A 20,674-nucleotide genomic window follows, 5' to 3' on the forward strand; every position below is an offset into this window, starting at 1 on the left:
CACTGATATTAGTTGCTCCTGCCTGAATTTGCTTTAATTCCTGGAATGAATGATTATAAAATCCAATAAATACCACTGAGAAATAAATAGCATGAAGAATCGTTTCTTGCCCACAAATATTAGTACAAATTGTTTGAAAGTCATAAATGAAAGTGCTGGCAATTCATTTGATAATTTGGGGGGAGCTTTAGATTTACCTGTACAGCTGCACACCTTAAGGACAGACAGATTTTTCTGCTTAAAGGACCTCTGTTCTGTCCCATATCTTGTTCTTTCACATGAGTAGGAGCCCTACCATGTTCCATCTTGTGAGAACACTGGAAGAAAGCAGCAAGGCCAGGAGCAAAGAGAGGAGTGTACAGTGCTGCTGAAGTTAATGAGATTGGTTCATGGCTCCTGGAGCCAGTTTTCATGACAGTACAGTTTTAGGCTTTTTTTACCTAAGTAAGAGTCTTAATAAAACATCATAAACATCCAGGGTTTTAAAACATGTCATTTAATTTTTACAATATATTTTGGTGAGTAAATTGTTAGCCCTATTAACCTCACTGCTGAGAGCCCCCGCTTCAAAGTTATTATTTCTTTTTCATTCCTCGTAAATCAACATGAGAAAGCAAATAAGATTCATCTCACTCACTTGATACATCGTGATGAAGAGGGTGTTTTTTTCCTGTTGGCTTCTTCTGGAACATCAATCTAATAAGACAATAAAACAAATTGTATGTTCCATCACAACCTCATGGCAATATAACCATTATATACTTTACCACAAATTAAACACAATAAGCCTGAAACTGGTTAAAATAATGTTTTTCACATGTGTGACACTCTGTAATCGTTGGCATGCTGTGATACATGACTACATTAATGTAAATTTATGCCTGTTTTCTCATTTTTTAATCTTATGCAAACAAGGAGAAATATTTAATGTTTTGTTTTATGAAGCTGGTTTATTGTTTCTACTGGTGGAATGGTTGATTGACAGAATATGTAACTAGATTCTACTACATGTTGTTGAATTTAGATCCCAGTTCTCAACTGGTAATTGCTCTTAATTATTTACTAGCACAGTATACCACAACAGATGAAACTACTGTTTACACTTATTCCTTCTGTGCTTTGGTAGCCAACTCCTCTCCAAACAAAAACACACCTCACAAATCTCACTTGAATTGGAGAAATACAACTTAAAAAATCAATACACAGATATATCAAAGAGACAACATTCAAGTCCTTTATCACAGGAGGATTTCTGGTGTGACATGAAGGATGTACAGGAGATTTACAGGACTATGAGCTGAGAGGCCCTGGTGAGGAGCTTTGGGTTACAGCTCACTATTGTATCAGCCAGTTCCCATAAAATCAACAGGAATGTTTCATTAGCTTGTGTGAAGCACTGGAGGAAATCACAAGGCCTTTTAGGACAAATAGTCTCTGCATTGCTCTTGCTGAAGGAGCTGGTGTCTGTGGTGCTCTGAAGGTTCTATGGGAAGTCATAAGTATGTATTATTGCTAGGTGTCCAGATCCAAGCTACTACCCAGCTCAATATTGTTAAACACACTGTAGTGTATTGTATGGAGACCTTGTAACAAGATGAAATCTGACATGAATTAGCAGGAGAATTCACTCAAGTAAATTAGCCTCATGTACTGCACTCTTTTTTCTTTTTAAAAAAACACAAATTCTGAAACAAAAGATTTTTGTCCTCAAAGGGTAATCATCTTTTACAACTAAAATAGAAATGCATCTTCCAGCTTTTATGAAGTTGTATCTGTCTGTATCAATGATGAGTTTGAGCCCCAAATACTCACTCCACTGCTTTAACATAAAATATTTTCTTCATTAGCTATCAGTAGAAGCAAGAGCATTTAAATTGAATTGCTGGTCTGTGTAGAAGCAGCCAATCACTTTAGCTAACAAATCTTTCTTGTGAAAGTGAATCAAGCATGGTTCCATTACTACTATGAGCTTAGTTTTTATTCTTCAGCACTTCTCAGATCTTAAAATTTTTCTCCAATACTAATTACAAACTCAACAGACACCCTACCTTTTCTAAAGTCTACTAAATCCTTGGTATTGCCCATGTAGCAGCAGGGCTCACTCTGCCAGCTGTGCTGGCACAGGAAATGTTGCCACAGACACTTCCTGTGTTTAGTGCCAAGCCATGAACTAAACCATGCACCCAGCATCCTGGTGACACTCTGGCATTCCTCCATGTCCATATGGCTGGTGTGGACAGCCCAGTGCCCTTTCCACTGTCACAAAATGGACTTCAGACTCAGGCTTGCAATAGGTTTGACCCAGCATTTGTCTGCAGGGAACCATATTGTATCCCTTTTAAATTAATTATCACCGGGCTTCAAAAGAGCACCTGTCTCTTGCCTTCCGCTCACTGTCAAGTGTCACATTCAGGAACAGGATTGCTTTAAACTGCTCATTTGCAACAACACAATCTCCTTGCACTGTGCCAGCACAACCATTTGTGCAGCCACTTAGAAAACCACTTAGGTAAATTGACCCTGTTGGAAAAAACAGTACTCTAGGATGAAAAAAACAACATGTTTTTTTGGGCCAAATTGCTACTCTGACCTAGTTTGCTACATGGCTAAAAAAGTGGTGATTCCAGCAAAGTTCAAGGGATAAGAAAAGAACAGAAGATGAGGAGCTGGAGGGAGGCAAAAAAATCAACCCTCTTTTACCAAGTGTTGATTCTGACATGCCGCTGTCAAAAAAAAAAAATCTGCTTTGAGGACCCTGAGAAACTATGGCTGTTTCCAAAGAGAATCTGGTAGGGGCAATGATTTTCTCACTTGGCTTTAAATTGATAGCAAATTATTCCCCATAACACAAGCTGGTTGTGCCAAATCAAGCATCTTTCTAATACCACACAAACAAGTTGATGAGTCTTCTGTGCTGCCAGTGGGATAAGAGATTATCTAAACACATAATGGAATTAAACACACAGGAGCCTTATTAAAATAGAACCAGAAAACAAATGCAACAGGATTTTATGTAGCAATGTACACAAAGCCTACATACAACCACTTTAACAAAGCTGGCAGGAAATATCCCTGTGCGATTCCCACATTTTCCTCTGTACCACTCAGTATCAATTTTCTCCAAAAGACAAACAGTGTCTCCAGAATGAAGGTCCAAGTCGTCAGCATGCTCTGGAAGACAATGTTATTTCAGTTAACAGTACTTGTCACACTCACTAATTTCCTCTAAGTAGAAACTTCTTAAATACAAATAGCACAGACAAAACCAGAATCAGTTTTTAAAAAGTCTTAATTTTACTTGATAAATAAATCAATCAGCTTTAACTGAAAGACTGGCCCATCTACAGCTAAACCCACTGATTTGAACAACTCTATGCACAGACCTTGCAGACTGAGCTTCCACACCATTTTTAAGCTCTAATTTCTAAGGAAATTTCCATTTGAAAGTCACGGAGTAAAACATGCTTCCAGAATGTTCACATTTACTTACCTGCAGGAAAATCATGCAGGACTACAGCATGAGGTGCACTTGTGTCAGAAGCTTTTGGAGGGTGGTTTGAATCCTGACAACAACAAATAAATGCAAGTAGTTTATAAATCATAGAAGATACTAACAGATTCTCTGTTATGTACTCCTTAATTAGTTTTCTGGCTTTGGACACGGAATTGTGCTGGTATTGCAGAAGGAAATGGTTATTACTCACACAACTATGGGTCTGAATTCTGTATGCCTTTTGCCAGTGTAAACAAGAATACATTTCACCAAAATCTACTTTTGGAAGGGAAGGCATGCAATTTTTCCAAGTACAGAAAAAGCCTCAGCTATCTCTGTGGGCCAGAAATCTGTAGCACTGATAGCAACACTCATTGCAAAGGCTGTGGACAAATTTTGCACAGGTGCTTGTTAGTGTGTGCCACCAGTCACTCTTCCTTGCTCAGGGAACACCCAACCCAGCTCTCCCCCAGCACACTCAGCAGGGCCAGCACACATGCCAACAAACATTCCAAGAGGAGCAAGGAAGCCACTATGCCTTTGCTTACACGAAGGTAACACTGAGGGGAGCTGACAGTATTGTTGTGGCATCTTCATAAAGAGAAATTATATTCAAAATGCTGAGCCAACTTCTCTGTCCCACCCACTAGGAATTTTTAGGCTGTACTGACAATGTTAGTGTGTGAATCACATTCAAAGTAATTCACTGTGTACAAAAAACCCAAAACAAAACAAAAAAACCAAACAAAAAACCCAAAACAAAACAAAAAAACCAAACAAAAAACCCAACAAAAACTAACTAACAAACAAAACCCAACCAAAAAGGCCCAGAGTAGTATGAGTTACAACAGACAACAACATACTGCATAGAAATCTATTTCAGCTTTGTGGGCTTCTGGTAATAGTCAAAAAGGCTTCTCATTGCTATAATTTCCACTAGCTATTTAATATTAATAGGGTCATGCTCTAAAACCAAGTCAGAATCTGTAGAAGTAGAGAGAAGAAAATACTTTCAAGTCCATATGTCAAAGCCAATTTGCTGATGTATCATGTACAGCACTTCATAAAGTACTCGCTTATCTTTTGCTAAATTTTCAGATACTCAGCCAAGGGAGTGATTATTTTCCTATGAGATGGAGGAACTTTACCAGTTTCCTCTCCCTTCTGGCACTCCAAGTAATTACTCTTGCTCTGTTCCATAAGCTGAATGTCCCTGTGCTATGAGGCAAATCACCATTATTGGGTTTTGTTTTGGCAGCTGTTTTGATTACAGAAACACAAGGATTTAATAAATCACTATTACATTTCTCGGTGTAACCTCTGAGGAAGAAAACATTTGATACTTTACTGCAACAAGAGTCTTGTTCATTGAATATTTAAGCCAGCAGAAAAAAGCACCTTACCTTACAGGACAGTTCTCCGGCGTTCCTGGGAAGACAATCTTCCTTAGCAACTCCATGAGACACAAGCAGCTTGAAGAGAAACAGAGGTAAATGGAAGAGGTTTTTTTTTACTTCTAAGCACCTCCAATTCTCACTGCAAGTGATAACAGTCAGATGTTGGAATTATTCAAACCACCTACTACAGGTAATTAGGAGTCCAGTGGAAGAGGACAGGCTCCTTTGGAAGGCATTCAGAACAGACTGCTGGTGATACCAACTGCCACTCTGAGAAACTCAGGTGGTGTCACCCCCTTTAAAAGTGTCTTAGACACGTAACTGGTATCACACCATACAGTACATGATGTTCAGAAAGACATTTCGATGCAGAAACATATTCATTTGTCATGGTGGCCACTAGGAAAACATCCTGGGAGGAAATTTTCATTGACAGTAAGACTTTGGAGCAGGGAATTACTACTGATCTTCTACAGAAAAAAATCTCATACACAAAACACTAAATGCAAAAGTGAAAGATCAAAAAGGGGGCAACAGAAAGTTTCCACTTCATGCTGATGGAACGCTGATGTTGTTCATGCTTTGGCTGCTTTTTTTGACAACACTTGTTCAAGCAGCCACCAGCTCTATCACTGACCAATTTCAAATTTCTGGGTAAAGACCTTGTTTTTATTTGCAGTGTTGATCCATTTGTATGTAAAATTCTCCAATAACACATACAATACCAAAACTATTTTTATAATGAAAAGGGATGGCATCAATAGGATGAAAATGTAAGATTAACAATGTTCCATTCCTCACTCTTTGCAAGCTTGATTAAGTAAGGTTAATTACTTTATAAGTTCCAATGCTTTCCCAATTTCCCTAAGCATTTTGATATGTATGGGTAAATCAATATACAAATCCAATTATTCAGCACCATTTCTGAAAAAGAATTCAGAAGCAGTGACTGGAAAAAGAACCCCTAAACCCAAAGATCTATGTATTAAAGATATATATAATATAATTACATATATACACAAAAATACATCACATAGATCTTTACATGTATTTATTGCTTTCTCCAGTATTGCCTTACAGGACTTAATACTATTTATCTAGTACCATTTTCTAGGGAAGATTATGCTGACAGATGCACTTTGAAAGCCACATAACACTAACCAACTTTAGTAGCTTTAACTACCTTTTTCTCTACTATATGAACCAGCACTGTTTTATAAAAACAATATACTCAGATAGCATATCTCAACTCTCACCATGTATTTATTGTAGAGAGGATGACCTGGTTTAGGTCTAGGAGGTAATGCTGGATCTGGACTTTTAAAGACTGCACTTTTTGCTCTCTTAGGTCCCAACCTGAACTTGTTGTTTTTTTTATCAGAAACGATGTCAGAACTAGATCGCGAAAGTACATCCTTCTGGGAGGAGGTCTTGGCTGCAGAGAATTTTGGTGGAGGTGGCCTTCCAGGAACACTTTTAGGTGGGGGAGGTCGAGCAGGTATAATTTTTCCATCCACAGGCCTGAAAATTATGCAAACCATCAGAGAAATATGCATATTAATAAGCCGGTCACCTCATCCTAGAAACAGAGCATGCAGTAAGGAAACAAGATTTGTTATGACCTGGGCTGTGCATAGTATCTGAACCTTTCCAGGAATACATAAACTCTTCAGATACTCACTAGGACCAGATGATCAAGTCCTTTGACAGATCCTTTGACTACATACTTCCAAGTCTGCTCACCAAGCCTGCCAGCTTTCTGGGGAGCCCACTAAATAAGCAGGATTTGTTTCAGCAATCCACCTCTAGAAAGAGCTTTCTTTGTAGCTGCTGCAGGATGAAGTTCTGCTATTGGAGAGCTTTTGTGAAAGCTGGTCTTCAGGAATCAGCCTAGCTCATTCCTTGGGATGTCACTTACCTCAACTGACTCTGATGAAACTCATAACATATCACACCACTCTGCACACTGCCATCAACAGCAGAATTTACCATTTTTATGCAACAGATGTCGACCATGGAAAGAAAACACTGGTGAAAATACTCAAGTTCTCTGGCAAGGCTGGGGGTCCCATACTCCTATTAGAGGACCAGCAGTTTAGAAACCAAAATCAGAGACTAACAAGTCATAGTAGTAATATTTACTAGCAATTAATATTGCTAGTAATATTTAAAAAACACATTATCATTTGATTGTTATTGGGATATCTTCAACCAGTTACTGCAAGTTTCTGTTTCTCTTACTACAACTGTTTCTCTTTTTTTTCATATAATATAATTCAGCACAATTATTTGTTCATGTGCAATCCTCATGGGTCTCCAAAAATTATCAACGCCAACAAATGTGCATTGGTGGATCTTTGAAGTATCATTCTAACACATTCTGTGTCACCCATCGCTTGAGAAGATACTAGTCCTCTACTAATGCTCCTGATAAGAGTTCTCTATTACTATTTTTAAATTAAAAAAAAATTTCCACTTCTCTTCATCATCCATCTCTCCCTTTTCTTGGCCTCATCTTAAACTAAGCATTTTTAATATTGACAGAAGGGGATATTCCAAGTTAAACTGCTTTAAATCTGTAAACAGACCAACCCAAACATTTTTAGAGCAACTCAACTAAACAAGAAGACCCAAACAAGCAATTCAGTGAATTATTACTGCTTACTTAAAAAAAAACAAACGAAACTCAAAAACTAAAAATCCATTTGAGCAGCAGAGTGAAAGGACAAAATATTTACTGCAGTCCCAGAGACCCTCATAAGAATCAGGAGTGTTATGCTAAACTGAATGTGGGGAAGGAACAAGTCAATGAGGAGCAATAATGAAGTGTTTCCTTGTGGCACATCCACGTTCTTTCCTGTTAATTAACACTTATTATTATTGATAGACTAATTTCAGTAACAGAAACAGTCTCTTGTCCTAAAAACAGAGCAAACTCTTGTGATTAAACTTGCAGATTTAGAATGCAAACACTGAGATACCCACAGTGGGCTGGCCAGTCAATGCCAGCTCTCCATCTACTGTCTCTGGCATTGATGGACCTGAGTTAAAGCAAGGTCCAGCAACTTTAGCCGTTGCAGACATTCTTTCCTTTTGGTTCACAATAAGAAGAAACCCCAAGGTTATCAGTGATCCTGCACCTGCATTTTAGGTCTGAAGTGTTTAAACTAGCCAGTGCTTCTGAGAAGCTGCTGGCCCAGCATCTGCCCTTTTCAGGATGGCAGCATCTGCCACCTCTGTTCCTTCACCACCCAAACCCCACAAGTGCAAGTGCTGTGGGTGAAAAGGTTAAAGATTAAGAAAGGAATGACTGTCAGCAGCCACTGTACATTAGCTGAAAAGTCAAACAGCTGCTCTCCTATAATCTCCTTGCTCATACCATAATGTACAAACAAGTATTAAACAGCTACCAACTTGGTCCTGCCTGTTTATTAAGTGAGCATAGAGCCCAGCCAAGACTATTGAGCTATGGCTGGAGTCAGTAGTGTCTGCACTACTTACTATGAGACTTACTATGCAAATTAACTCAGAAACACCACTTATAAGGGTTTTTGAAGAAACCACTCACCTTGGGGGTAGTAGAGGTTCTAGCTGAGGCACTCCACCCTGTTCTGAGTGATCCAACTCCTACAACCATTCAAAAGAAAAAAGATATTTCTTTAAGCCTAAGGAAAATAAAAGATCTTGTTTAAATTATATGATTCTTATATTAAATTATATCCTAAGGATATGAAAATAAGAGTTTATGAAGGTCTGGGAGTAAAGTAGTAAGTATTATGGTGTGATTCTGCAATTTAAAAGTGTTGAACATGGAGGGAAATACGGAGGGTAAATAACCTGATTTACTACCTGAAACACAGCTTAAATTGTGCATTAAGTATGACCCAACCTCTCCTTTCCTACTACATGGCAGCAAGGACTTAAGAGCCAATTTCAGGAGAGTCATACAAATGTACATTTACACTGCCCACAGGAATTCACACTATCAACTTTGATCTAACTTCTACACATGGAACACTTTGAACAGGCTTAAAACAGAAAACATTACATTAATGCAACTCGCACAGGACAGCATCTCTTGCAAATAACATTAACTCCCACTAAAGAAGGCATCTAGATATGTTTTCTAGAGATTTAACAGACAAATCCCAGTGAATCTTGCTTTGGCAGATGAAGGCATCACTCCTCCCAGGTGCCCCTGCTGGCCCTGCCAAAGATTACCAAAGTACAGCAGTCAGAGAGGAGGACATGTGCCATGTCTGAAGGGCTTGGACCACAGTGATGGATTAACAAGTGACCATCCTTACTGCCTCCTGCTGTTCGTTTTCATCCCAGTGCCAGAAAGTTCTGCCAGCTCTACGGAACAAGCACAGCTGCTTCTGGAACAGCATTGTAAATCAGAGTGCTGAATCTGAGTTCAAAAGAACCCTTTCTGAACCAGTACTTCTAAATAGGTCTGAACAGCCTTGTTCACTTAATTAGGTGCTTGAATGTGCTTGAAACTCAAACAATTTCTGTGACTTTTCCCACCTAGAAAACAACAGATATATTTTGTGACAAAACCTGACCCTTGACTGAGTCCCCAAATTAATGTTCTGATTAAATGACCCTACTAGAAAGAAAACAACCTGCCACTTTCACATGAAGATGTTATCCTCTTATCAAAAATTTTCCTCTTCTGTGTAAAAAGGAAGACATCTGTGCCAACTACTGCTTATGGTCAACAATTTTTGCTGTTGCTGTTTAAACACTTCCACTGGCAAGCAATACTAGTTTTAGAAGCACAGTTCTTACCCTTCCAAAGATTGTATTGAATCTACTGGAACACTGAAATCCTATCTTTTTAAAAAAAATATCTCCTGAAGCTTATACATGTCTGTCACAATAACCTGGACAACACTGTAAAACTTTTGGAGTTCCACTGTATAAAATGTCATCTAATGTCTTGTTTCATAAATTTTCTTTCTCAGTAAATTTTCTTTATCAAGAAAAGGTGGGACCTCTCTGAAGCCTTTTTAATCACAACATTTTAATACCCTTTATCTTAATGGCAGAGGTAGCTATTGTTGCATTTGTTGGCAGTGTCCATCTAGTAAGGGCTTTTAATTTGATTTGACCTTTTAACTGCCTGTGGCTTTTACAAGATTGTCTGCCATTCTTGCCATCAGAAAACTCAGTATTTGGAAATTTTACTGCCATTTTCCAGTTTATATTAATTCCCTTTGAAAATCTGTGTCAAATGTCATTTAGCTATGACACCTACCATTACTATGCATGTGCTCTGGAGCAAGGAGCAGAGCCTTACTTCCCTAAATAGATGGTTCTACTCAGCAGAAACAACAAGAAAGAGATGAAAAAAAGCAAGCTTCATTATTCTACAGACAAGTTTTCTCTGCCTGCAAATTAGCACAGACACCAAGAGGAATTGTGTGGATGAAGGTAAGAAATACATTCCTAAAGCACTCTGACAACATTTCACCATGTAAATCCCACTGGACTTTGAGCCACTTTTCAATGCTTTTAACACTAAGTTGTAGAATATTCTGATTCCAGGTGGTGAATACAGAAAATTGAAGATAGATGTGATCAAAGTTTAGTAAAATCACCAGAGTGCTTTTCAAAACTGACAGCAGTCTAAATTACCTAATTAATTAGAGAACAGAATTAAAGGAAAAAGCCTTATATTTTTGAGTAGTTGTTTTCATCCTCTGCTCCTTCAAACAACTTACTTTACAAATAACTTGAGAATCACAAGAGATTTTTTAACCAAAGCAGACAAAGCTGTAATATAGGAAAACAGTTCTAACTTACCCCTTTTTTCACTAGGTCACCACTGTTGGGTTTCCCCACTGTGATATTGGATGTATTCCCAATAGGCTTTTCAGCAGGAAGTGGTGGAGGGCTATGTGGGATGTCATTTAAAGCTGTAAAAAACCCAAAAAATCCCAAATTAAAGTCTAATTAATACCTTCCTTAAGTGGATCAACAATAGGTAAAGGAATACACATTGGCGTGGGGCATTTTTGGTGTGAATGCAACCTCCTTCCTCAAATCCAGAGCAGCCAAAGGGAAGAACCAATTAAAAAATAGTGAAGAGAAAAAGGACATGAGGGGAATTCAGGAGTACTTCCCATCCTGCATAATGGATCTTCACTTTACTCTCAGGACACCATCAAGTCATTTCAGAGTTTCATGCTTTCAGCAATATTTGGTGATATGGTATTAGATGAGTAGAAAGAGTTTCTACCCCTTGGAATGTCAGATTCATTACTGGATACCCTGAAACACCATCACCGCATTTCTAAACTGGCTCACTTTTTTTTTCAGCTGTCAGCTCCTGGAATATCCTTTAGGCTGGAAAACAGCTGAGGGTTATTTCAAGTAACCCTGAAAGATCAGGAGACTTGGAAGGAAGAATCTCCAGAAAGGTAAAGACAAGAAAATAAATTATTGCCTGCTACGAAATTCAGGATGACAGAAAACAGAGATGGAATTTCCCAGGTAGTCTTTAAGGCACAAAGCAAGTTTAAGACATGGAAGAGGAAGCACTACAGATCTTACTAGGGAAGAGTGATGATGTCTTCATGCTCAATAAAGAATAGAAGACCCTTCTAAATATATGACATTTGCTTTCAATGTCTCTGCCACTGAAACCTGGGAAGTACTTGTACAGGTTTTGCCAGCACATGTACCAAACATTTTGTCTTTATATATTGTAACCATGTCATCATCTATTTTACAATCTGTTTGTATATCAAGAAAATTAATTTCATAGAAAGAACTACAGACACTTAAGCTCTTCTGCCAGCTGGACTTGGAGTTACATAAAAATAGGTGAAGACAGCCTGGACATTTATAGACTGATGAAAAAAAAAAAAAAAAAAGAGCAGAGATGCTATCCAAAACAAAACCTTCAGTCGCTCATTTCATGAAAATTACTCTCAACAAAGAACATAAATAAGTGTTATATATTTTCAACACCTTTGTTGCATTACTATTATGTAAAACACTGCTGTAATGTTTAAAAATGGATCAGTTAAATTCTTAGAAGCAGCTCATAGTTACTGTGCTGGCAGTAGCCAGGTATGGGGAAAAAAGTTGGGAAGTTCATCACTTTTCTAAGGTACTGTGACAAATGAAAAGTGAAAAACAATACCTGGCAGTAATTCCAAAAGAAATCTTCCTTTATTGTGTCTTACTGATATAAAAAGCAATGAGACATTTATTTACCACTTCAAATTTTGCTATAGACAGCCTAATTTTCTCTCCCTTACTCTTTTTAAGGTCAGAATTAAAGGAACTAGAGGAACAAAAAAAATAAAATCCCAAAGAACAAGAAGGCAGGTGTTATTTCCAGTGATTTCTAAGTATAATAACTGAAGTGGAATTTTAATGCTTCCTTTCTAACCCCATCTTGACAAAAATGATAATCCTAATTGAAAACTTCACTGGAGTTCAAATTCTTAAGCAGTTCTGCCCCCTTTTTGGTAGTGCTGGGTGGGCTGTTCTTGGAGGGTTTTAAAAATTTGTGTTACTTTGGTTTGTTTGTTTACAGGGGTTTTTCTTTTCATTTTTGCTGGTTCCTGACAGAATTTATCTTCTCCATAAACAAGATGGCAAAAGACTCCCCTGTACTGAGATTATGTGGCAATGTAAATCCTACTATATCCATTTATACCTTGGCCCAGTTGTACTGTTCTCTTTCAACTTTTAACAGGTTACATTTCTGCAGCAGCTCCTGGTTGACAAAAGGCTACTCTGCTTTCTTGGAATCTGCTTCTGTTCCTCCCTATTCCATTAATCTTCCAGCCACTGATTCCCATAAGGCAGGCAGCCCTTCACAACCTCCTGCTGCTTGTAGCTAAATACAGGACTGGCAGTCCTTTGTGGAAATTTCAATTACCACTAGAGAGCAGCAAGGGACCAATTATCTGCAAGTTCAAAAGGGAATCCATCTCAGAAAAAAAAAAAAAAAAAGGATAAGAGAAAAATGTCAGGTAGCTGGTTGGCTTTCTGCTTCATTTTACTTTTAATTGTAATTAAAATTTCCTTTATAGAGAAGAAATATGTCATAGTTTCATTACAGTAGTTCATAAACATATTCTTCCAATTGAAAAAACCTTTTCTTTTTAAATGCGTATTAAAAGAAAGACTTTTCCTCACAGCTTTATCTTCAGTCTTCACTACATTTTTAATAATTTCCACTGCATTTCTCACATATGCAGGGGAAAAGAAAATGTAGTGTTTTAACATTGGGTCGGTGACAGGGGGAGATTCAAAATAATGAGTGAAACTCCTAGGAGAAAAACCACCTGGACATATAGTTACTATAAGTTGACTACACACCTACTAAATGTGGCAAAACATGATTTTGAAATGTAAGTTTTAAGAGCTATCTTTTGATATTTTCCCCTAAGCTCTGAGGATCAAAGATAAGGCCAAACAGAATTCTGCAAGTACGCACTCCAGCATACAAAGACCAACACAAAGACCTTGTGGCTCTCTGATAAATTTCTACTCAGACACTGTAATTTGTAAAGCTGTAAAGGATTAGAGGTGGCAGGCTTTAGCAATATAGTAACTCTCAGAAAACTGTAAGACCCTGACATAAAATTGAATACATAAGGTTTTTGCATCCCAGCTCTCACATGCCTTTTTTTATTCCCTCAAACTGCTACCTGAACATTTTTGCTTGAATGGCCGCAGATTTCAAAACTAACAAGGATCAAGGGAAATTTTTGATTTAAACTATGAAAACTATACTAAACAGCCCAACCAAGCTGTATTTGAAGGAAAGTTTAATGCACCAATGTTTTTCTTTTAACAAGAAAGCTTGGAAGCAGCACTAAATCTCAGCTAAGGTGAGCACCAAAGTCAATTTGGCCAAAGATTCAGCTTCAGAATATGGTTTAGCAGACAAAACAAGCTTGCTTCCTTTTCAGCCTTTAGATCTGCCCCTTACATAGAGTTTCACCTCTGAGATGCATCAGCTCCATCAGGTTTGAGAGACATCAAACTCAAGGGAGGGAGCCCAGTGAGGCGGCTGGGCAGCAGGGAGAGTGAAACATGATGCTCATCTACCTCTCCCTCCCACCACAGCCCTTAGGTTGGCTTCTGTCTTGTCAAACCGTACCATGGGACTCCTTTGGCAGCTGATATTAGCTACAAAACAGCAAATCAATTACTAAATGTTATGTCCCAATTGAAACAGTTTTCTAACACATTCCTCAGACATTTGGGAGAAGAACTTACATTTCCCGGGTTTAGCTGGGATTCGGATCACAGTGGGTTTCCGAGCTAAAGCTGGTTGAGCCATCTGTTCCTTGGCAGGTTCATTTTTGGTAAGGAACTGAAATGGATCTAAAAGGAGGAAAAAAACCCAACATCTTTAATACTTGTTGAACACAAATCTTACCAAATGTTGCTTTCATTATTAAGGATATTTATATTTCACACCCAATAGAGTAATAAAAAAAGACAGATCAAGCTGATGCAACTAGCATATCCAGCTCTTTGTAAGTAACAGGTCTTCTTTGTACATCTGCTTTCATAGATGACTTAACATGAACATGCTCCAGTACCTTCTGGGATTATATGAGCCATTGAACAAGAGGAACTGCATTGCTTGGTAATAGGAAGCTGAAATCAGAATGGCTTTAGGGAAATGTTTACAAAGCACTTGATCTAATGCACTGACATAGCTGTGAACACATTCACTGAAAAGTTTTAATCAATACAATCTTGCCAAAGCTAAACAATCAGCACTACAGCAGATAACATACCTACTGAAACATACAAACCATTTAAATACTACTGATTACAAAATGTCCTTGATGTAGAACAACTAATTCTTTTGAAGATTCTGCATCATTTTACTGGTTATAAACCCGGTGACATGGAGGAAATTGGTTCAGACCAAGGTCTGGCAGTTGTACCTGAGCTCTGCCCCTGCCTATATCACTCATTCCTCTACAAGCCTGCCCAAGCATTCCACTGGTCAGACAGAAGCAATGTTTCCTATGCTTCATTACCCTAAACACTGATCTCTTATTAACAGGTGTGGCAACAGAGGCCTGTACCTCTACCTGTAGAAGGCAGCTACAAAAATACTAGCACATAAATAAAGACCAAATGAATGTGTTCTTTCTCAAATACACCTTCATGTCAAAGAGCAATACTTCTCTCTTCTTAACAACTGCTACTTTTTACACTGACATTATCAAATTCTGCAGTAAAATGGCAATGCTTAACAGTATCATAAAAGTGTACAGTAGAAACTGGAGAAGGAGGACTCTGGATGATAAATCTGACACATATTCACAGCCACAACAACTGAGTCTGATCTCTTCTGCTGGCCTTTTCAGATGTGTAGCTTAACGAGATGTTATTTATGGAGTGTCATAGTCTAAGAGAGAAAGTATGCAGGGCATCTCTTTGAATTCCTCATGACTTTAATATAAGCATACCCTTTCCCAAAACTACTACCAGACTTCCTGACAAAGTTGGAAAAATCTGTATTTGATGAAATTTTATCTCTGACTCTTAGAAAAAGCAGTTATGTCACAATACAATCCAATCTGAGCAAGACTGTGTATCTGTGCTTGGCAATTCATGTAAGATTTAAGAAAGTCCAGAAATGCAGTATTTATTTATGAACCTCCCACGTGCACATGACTCTATGGCCACAGCTCCCCCTTGCCAGTGTATCTGCCATCAGCCCCTTCTGGCAGTGCCCCCAGCTCCTGCTGCCAGCGTGCAGCTGTCACAACAGCAGGAACAACATGCCACAGGGCCTGTGCATATTCACCCTGCTCAGATGTCCACCTCCCACCAGCCCCCTGCTTAAGGCTTTCTTCACAGGCAGATATATCCTGTACGGGTGTGCTGTGTGGATTTGTGCCATGGCCTCTCTTAAAGCCAACCTGCCTACAGGTTCCCCAGAAACCCACCCAGGTACCTTCAGATCACATTTTAATCAGGAATCAAGCAAATCAATTCCTTCTGTCAGGTTGCTTGTACAACAGCTGTGAATGCACACTTCAGGTACAAAGGATCATGGCAGGTCAACAAGTTGTCTACAGATAAAGGTATACAGGCTACAGTTAAAAATAAATTGTTACCATCTAGACAAAAGATAGCTCCATCATATCATGCCCAAAGATGTACAGGCAATCCACAATGCTTTAGAATGTAAGGGTGAAACAACATTTTGTTCAAGTTATGGATTAGCACATGAGGTTGGACCATTGGACCATGCCTGCAATATTATTCTACTCCTTTTATACCTCCATCTGCTAGCTACAATGCTGACACTTGAACTGCATTAAAAAAAACCTGATGATCTATCAAACCTTAAGTTTTGTCCTGGTGTTCAGAGCGACTTCATGTACAGCTGAAAAAAAAACCACCCTGAAACTGAGCTTTGTTCTCTTTTATCTGGCAAATCTACATCAGATTTGAGGAGTGACCCTGGTGAGGCAGTGTGGCCTCAAAGCTGCATTTGCCTATTGGGAAGCTGGAGAAGCAGGATGAGCAGAGGAAAGGTGAGCTGGGCTAAGTCACAGGCTCCTTGACACAGTATGGCCATAAGGAGCACTCTGGCACACAGAGCACCTCTCAGGGTAAGGTTCTGCAAGTTCTGCATGAAAAACGAGGAAACAATTTTTCAAAGCCTCCATCTTATGAAAGTATAGAGACAAAGTGGAAATGTTCTAAATATCCCAAACAATCACAGTTCTGTAGTCTCATAAATTAAATGGAGATTTTAAAACTGTAAAAAAATTGCTGTTTGTCAGCTGTTAATCACTGCTATGTATAGAAACAGTTTTCTTGACCATTCAGCAGTTGACAGAGGTCTCTACATCAATACATCTGACAATTTTTAAGTCTGAGAAAAGCAATTTCTAAGGCTGAGAAAACCATTTGATGAACATTAGTTTTCCACTCATTATCTTATGTTCAATTATACTGTTGTCACCTCATAATTAGTTTAAAACTCATTACCTTGTTTGTGTTGTTCCATTCCCCAGTGCTGGGCTTGCAGCAGAAATTGGCTGAGAAAATGACTGTGCTGCTTTGTGCAATGAGACTGACAACATATCAAATTTTTATGTTGTTTAACAACAACTGGGCATAGTTTGAGCATAATTCATGGAGGTGTGAAAACAGAATTGTTAATGTAGTCATTTAAAGCTTCTCAGCTCAAGGAAATTAATCTGCAAGTAATTTTTCATAAGACATATCAACAGACTTCTATTGATTTTTTTTTTTATTAAAGTTTTATAATAATACTTAAAGTCTGTGGCTTCCTTAGTCTCATTTTTTAGAGCTTCTGTTTCAAAGGGTTATGTGATAACATATATTACTGTGCTTGTTTGCAGGAAAGACAAACGCAAGCTATGTATTCAAATAAACCATACATAATCTCCTTTCTTTCAACAGTTTTGGAGAAACAACCTTTTATCCCTCCATTGACATAGACCACCCTTGTTTAAAATTAAAAATGAGGTTACAGAAGAAGCAGTAGGTTTCCCCATGCAAGAAGGACAGATGGGTATCTTCCTGAAATATTTATTGTTAGTCTTTAAGTGAGAGGTAGAAAGATGGTTACAGCAATAAGGGGAATCTTGAAACAAACAGTAAGTGGAAAGCTAAAAGCCCAGACAGGACTATCTGTTGAGAAGATACTCAGTCCTGCAAGAAGTACCCAGCACACATGAGAACAATGGAGTACAAAGGTGTGGATGCTGATATTACAACACTTGTCACTACAGAAGCATGCAACTGTGTCTACTTTTGGGGTTTAATTTAAAAACTTAAACCAGCTGTTAAAGGCAAGACTCCCACATTCCCTTCACACAGAACAGTATTGTTACCAGAGTCTGCCAGGAACAGACCTCATCAAATTTTATTAGGTTTAATAGTTTTATTAAAAACTAGCCCCATGGAAGCACTCTGGTGTTTATGGAAGCATAATCAACCCATATTTGGGGGAAGATTATCAACAACAGGCCCCTCCTAATAATATAGCCAGAGATTCAATGGAAACCTGACAGGTAACACCTCAAAGAATGGGGTTCATACTCAAGAAACACTGTGAAATGTCACAATCAGAAGTCTGATGTTCACTCAGACATTTTAAATCTCAACCTGTTTACAACGATAAAGAGATATATTAGACAGGTATGGTATCTAAATTTCAGCATCAGTGTTTTTACCAATCTGCTTTCCACAGAACTTTTCATCAAGAAAATTAACAGTTCACTGTTTTCAGAAATGGATTTCTGACACAGAGAAAATTGTATGGACTACACCACCTTTCACAAATTATGAAATTTTCAGCTACCTCTGCATGGAACATTGTCATGTTCTATTCATGACTGTAACTTTTAAGAGACCAGAAAATTAAAAAAAAAAAAAGAAAAAAAAGAGATACAATGGGATGCAGGTTCTTTCAGCATCTCATCTGTGCATAACCTGAAAGAAAGTTCAGGTGACACCCAGGCTTCTTGGTATTCTCCTAATGCTAGGAGATTAGACCAGCTCATTCAAATAAAAGGAATGCAGATCATTTGGGAGGAGACTCAGTACTGCTTCAGACTTAAAACTGGAGGAGAGGCAAGCAAATCTGCTCTGCCGAAAGAGCCTAGCCATCAGTGCAGCAGAAATGCACAAAGAATTGTACAGTCTTGTATTCTCTGTAAATTATAGGAAAAAAATGTCAAGACATGCCACAGAAGATTTGACTTAAATGCACTTGTTGAAAATGCAAGCTGTCCTTAACTGAGCAATGAATGAAATCTCATCCATGTAGTCAGAAAGCTGGAGAGCAGATAAAATAAAATCTACTACTAGAATAGCAAAACTTCTCAGACTTTTGTAACACTTAATGGCAATAAAAGCATTCATGGGGTAGAAAACTACACACAATCTACTTGTACATATAGAGAGATACAGATGGACCTTTTCCAAGCTTTCAGAGCTTCTCTCTAAGTGTGGGAATGCCCACACTTCACACCTGTGTGCATCTAAAAGTATGACCATTTGGTTCATCATTCATCTGTACTAGTAAAGTGATGGAAATGACACTGCCTTTGGCACAAAAATACTGCACATACCAGCACGAGCTATTATGGGAGAGTTTGGAGGCTACTCCTCTATCACTGATCTAATTTTCTACTTGAAGTAAGACTAGGATAGTTCAGATTTTAAGTGTCTTCAGGAGGTCTCTGATCAAACCTCCTGCACAGAACAGGTCAGCTGTGAGGGCATGTTGCTAGAAATTGGTTGCATAACCTGGTCTGACTTCAAAAATTAGATGCTGGAAGGTATTTGGACATACAGTAGGTGACCAAGAAGATATACCCCCAAATTACCCAGAAGATTAAGAAACATGGCCTTGTCTATTCTTGCCAGGTGAACAAATGACTTTTTATTGCCAAGAGATTCAAATGCCCCAAAACAGGCAAGTTGGAAATTTCCAAAGCAGGTAATGGAAAACAGCTGGACATAGAAAATATTTTTTTTTCATTGAAAATGTGAAGGACAAGGTAGCTTATAGCATTGTTTAAAATACCTATCTACTCTCTTGCAAGAATCTCACATGCTTTCAGCAAAAAAAAAAAAAAGAAATTTTTTTAATAAACATTTTCCTTTAAATCATCATTCTGTTGTTCTTTGTGAAGAAAGAACAAAGATATCTCCATTTAAATATTCCACTGTGAACAAAGGATATCTCCATTTTAAATATTGTAAAATGAACAGGTTTAATTATCAGAGAAGACAGATCTTAAGAACATTATTACTTGTGTGTTACTTCACAGCATCTATGGACCTGGAACTCACACCAAATTAATTTGCATTTGACAACCTAAAGGGCTACTCATCTATTGCGTATCTATGATTTAAAAACCTTATTTGTCTCCTGAGTCTAGATATAAGGCCCTCTCCTGTGCCAGCTTTCAAGGTCCTCAAAAACTCCAATTTATATCCACTAAGCAAGCATCTGAAGTGACTGAAGAGTTAATGGATGCATGTTATCACTTTTCACTGGAGACTGTGAACCTTGCAGCAGAACCAACAGGACACAGCACAGCCCCCTGTCTCCAAGAGCAGCATGTCCTCAGGTAAAAACTGTTTTTACAGGGTTTTATGCCAAAGAGCAGATTAAAATGGATGAGACAGCTCATTCTTTTCTGGGGTGATAATTTGTCAGTAAGTAAAAAAGGTGACAGGTGTCTTGAAAATAACCACAATAAGAGTTATCAGAAACACAGCTGAACCTTAAGAAAAGCTGCATTAGTTTGATGATATGTCTGGACTAATCTACCAGTTAGAAAGATTTCCTTTTTTTTTTTTACCCCTTTCCTTTGTGTCCTGAGGAGGCAATTAAAATCAAGCAGCTGGGCAATACCCCCACAGCAGACAAATCTAGAGTTACTCAAGCAGCAGTTTTTCTGAATTGTCTATAATGTCACACAAATGCCACTATTCATGCCACAAGAAGCAACAATACATATAAATGGATAGCAGCATTGGTGTGGTAGGATTTTTTTCTCAGCAGAGACAGAAATGGACCTTTATAGCACAATAAAGTAGTTAGACAGACAGATAGATAAGACAATTAAGAAATGCAGTAGTTCTGTTCCGCCTGAACGTAATGAAGATATCAAAATGTAGAGCTGTCTCCTGCTGGTAAGGTAAGGCACTCTCTGAACTACTTTTCAAAGCATTTGGTTTAAATTGAGTTCTGCTATGTCAGGCACAGAGCAATCAGTGAATGAGA

General features: G+C 38.2%; 1 protein-coding gene across 3 annotated transcripts in view; it reads right to left on the reverse strand.

The window, feature by feature from the left end:
• SH3D19 (SH3 domain containing 19) overlaps positions 1-20,674 on the reverse strand; it is an 82,930-nt gene that overhangs the window by 7,223 nt on the left and 55,033 nt on the right. For all 3 annotated transcript variants that reach the window (XM_015624196.2, XM_015624195.2, XM_015624194.2), the window contains 8 exons: positions 14,143-14,250; positions 10,702-10,814; positions 8,459-8,517; positions 6,147-6,411; positions 4,897-4,965; positions 3,491-3,563; positions 3,041-3,171; positions 638-696 (listed from right to left, as the gene is read on the reverse strand). In XM_015624196.2, coding sequence (XP_015479682.1) covers positions 638-696; positions 3,041-3,171; positions 3,491-3,563; positions 4,897-4,965; positions 6,147-6,411; positions 8,459-8,517; positions 10,702-10,814; positions 14,143-14,250 — 877 coding nt within the window. The remainder of the gene's footprint in view (positions 1-637; positions 697-3,040; positions 3,172-3,490; positions 3,564-4,896; positions 4,966-6,146; positions 6,412-8,458; positions 8,518-10,701; positions 10,815-14,142; positions 14,251-20,674) is intronic.

The sequence above is a fragment of the Parus major genome, chromosome 4 (genome assembly GCF_001522545.3).
Source record: "Parus major isolate Abel chromosome 4, Parus_major1.1, whole genome shotgun sequence".
Classification (NCBI taxonomy): Eukaryota; Metazoa; Chordata; class Aves; order Passeriformes; family Paridae; genus Parus; species Parus major.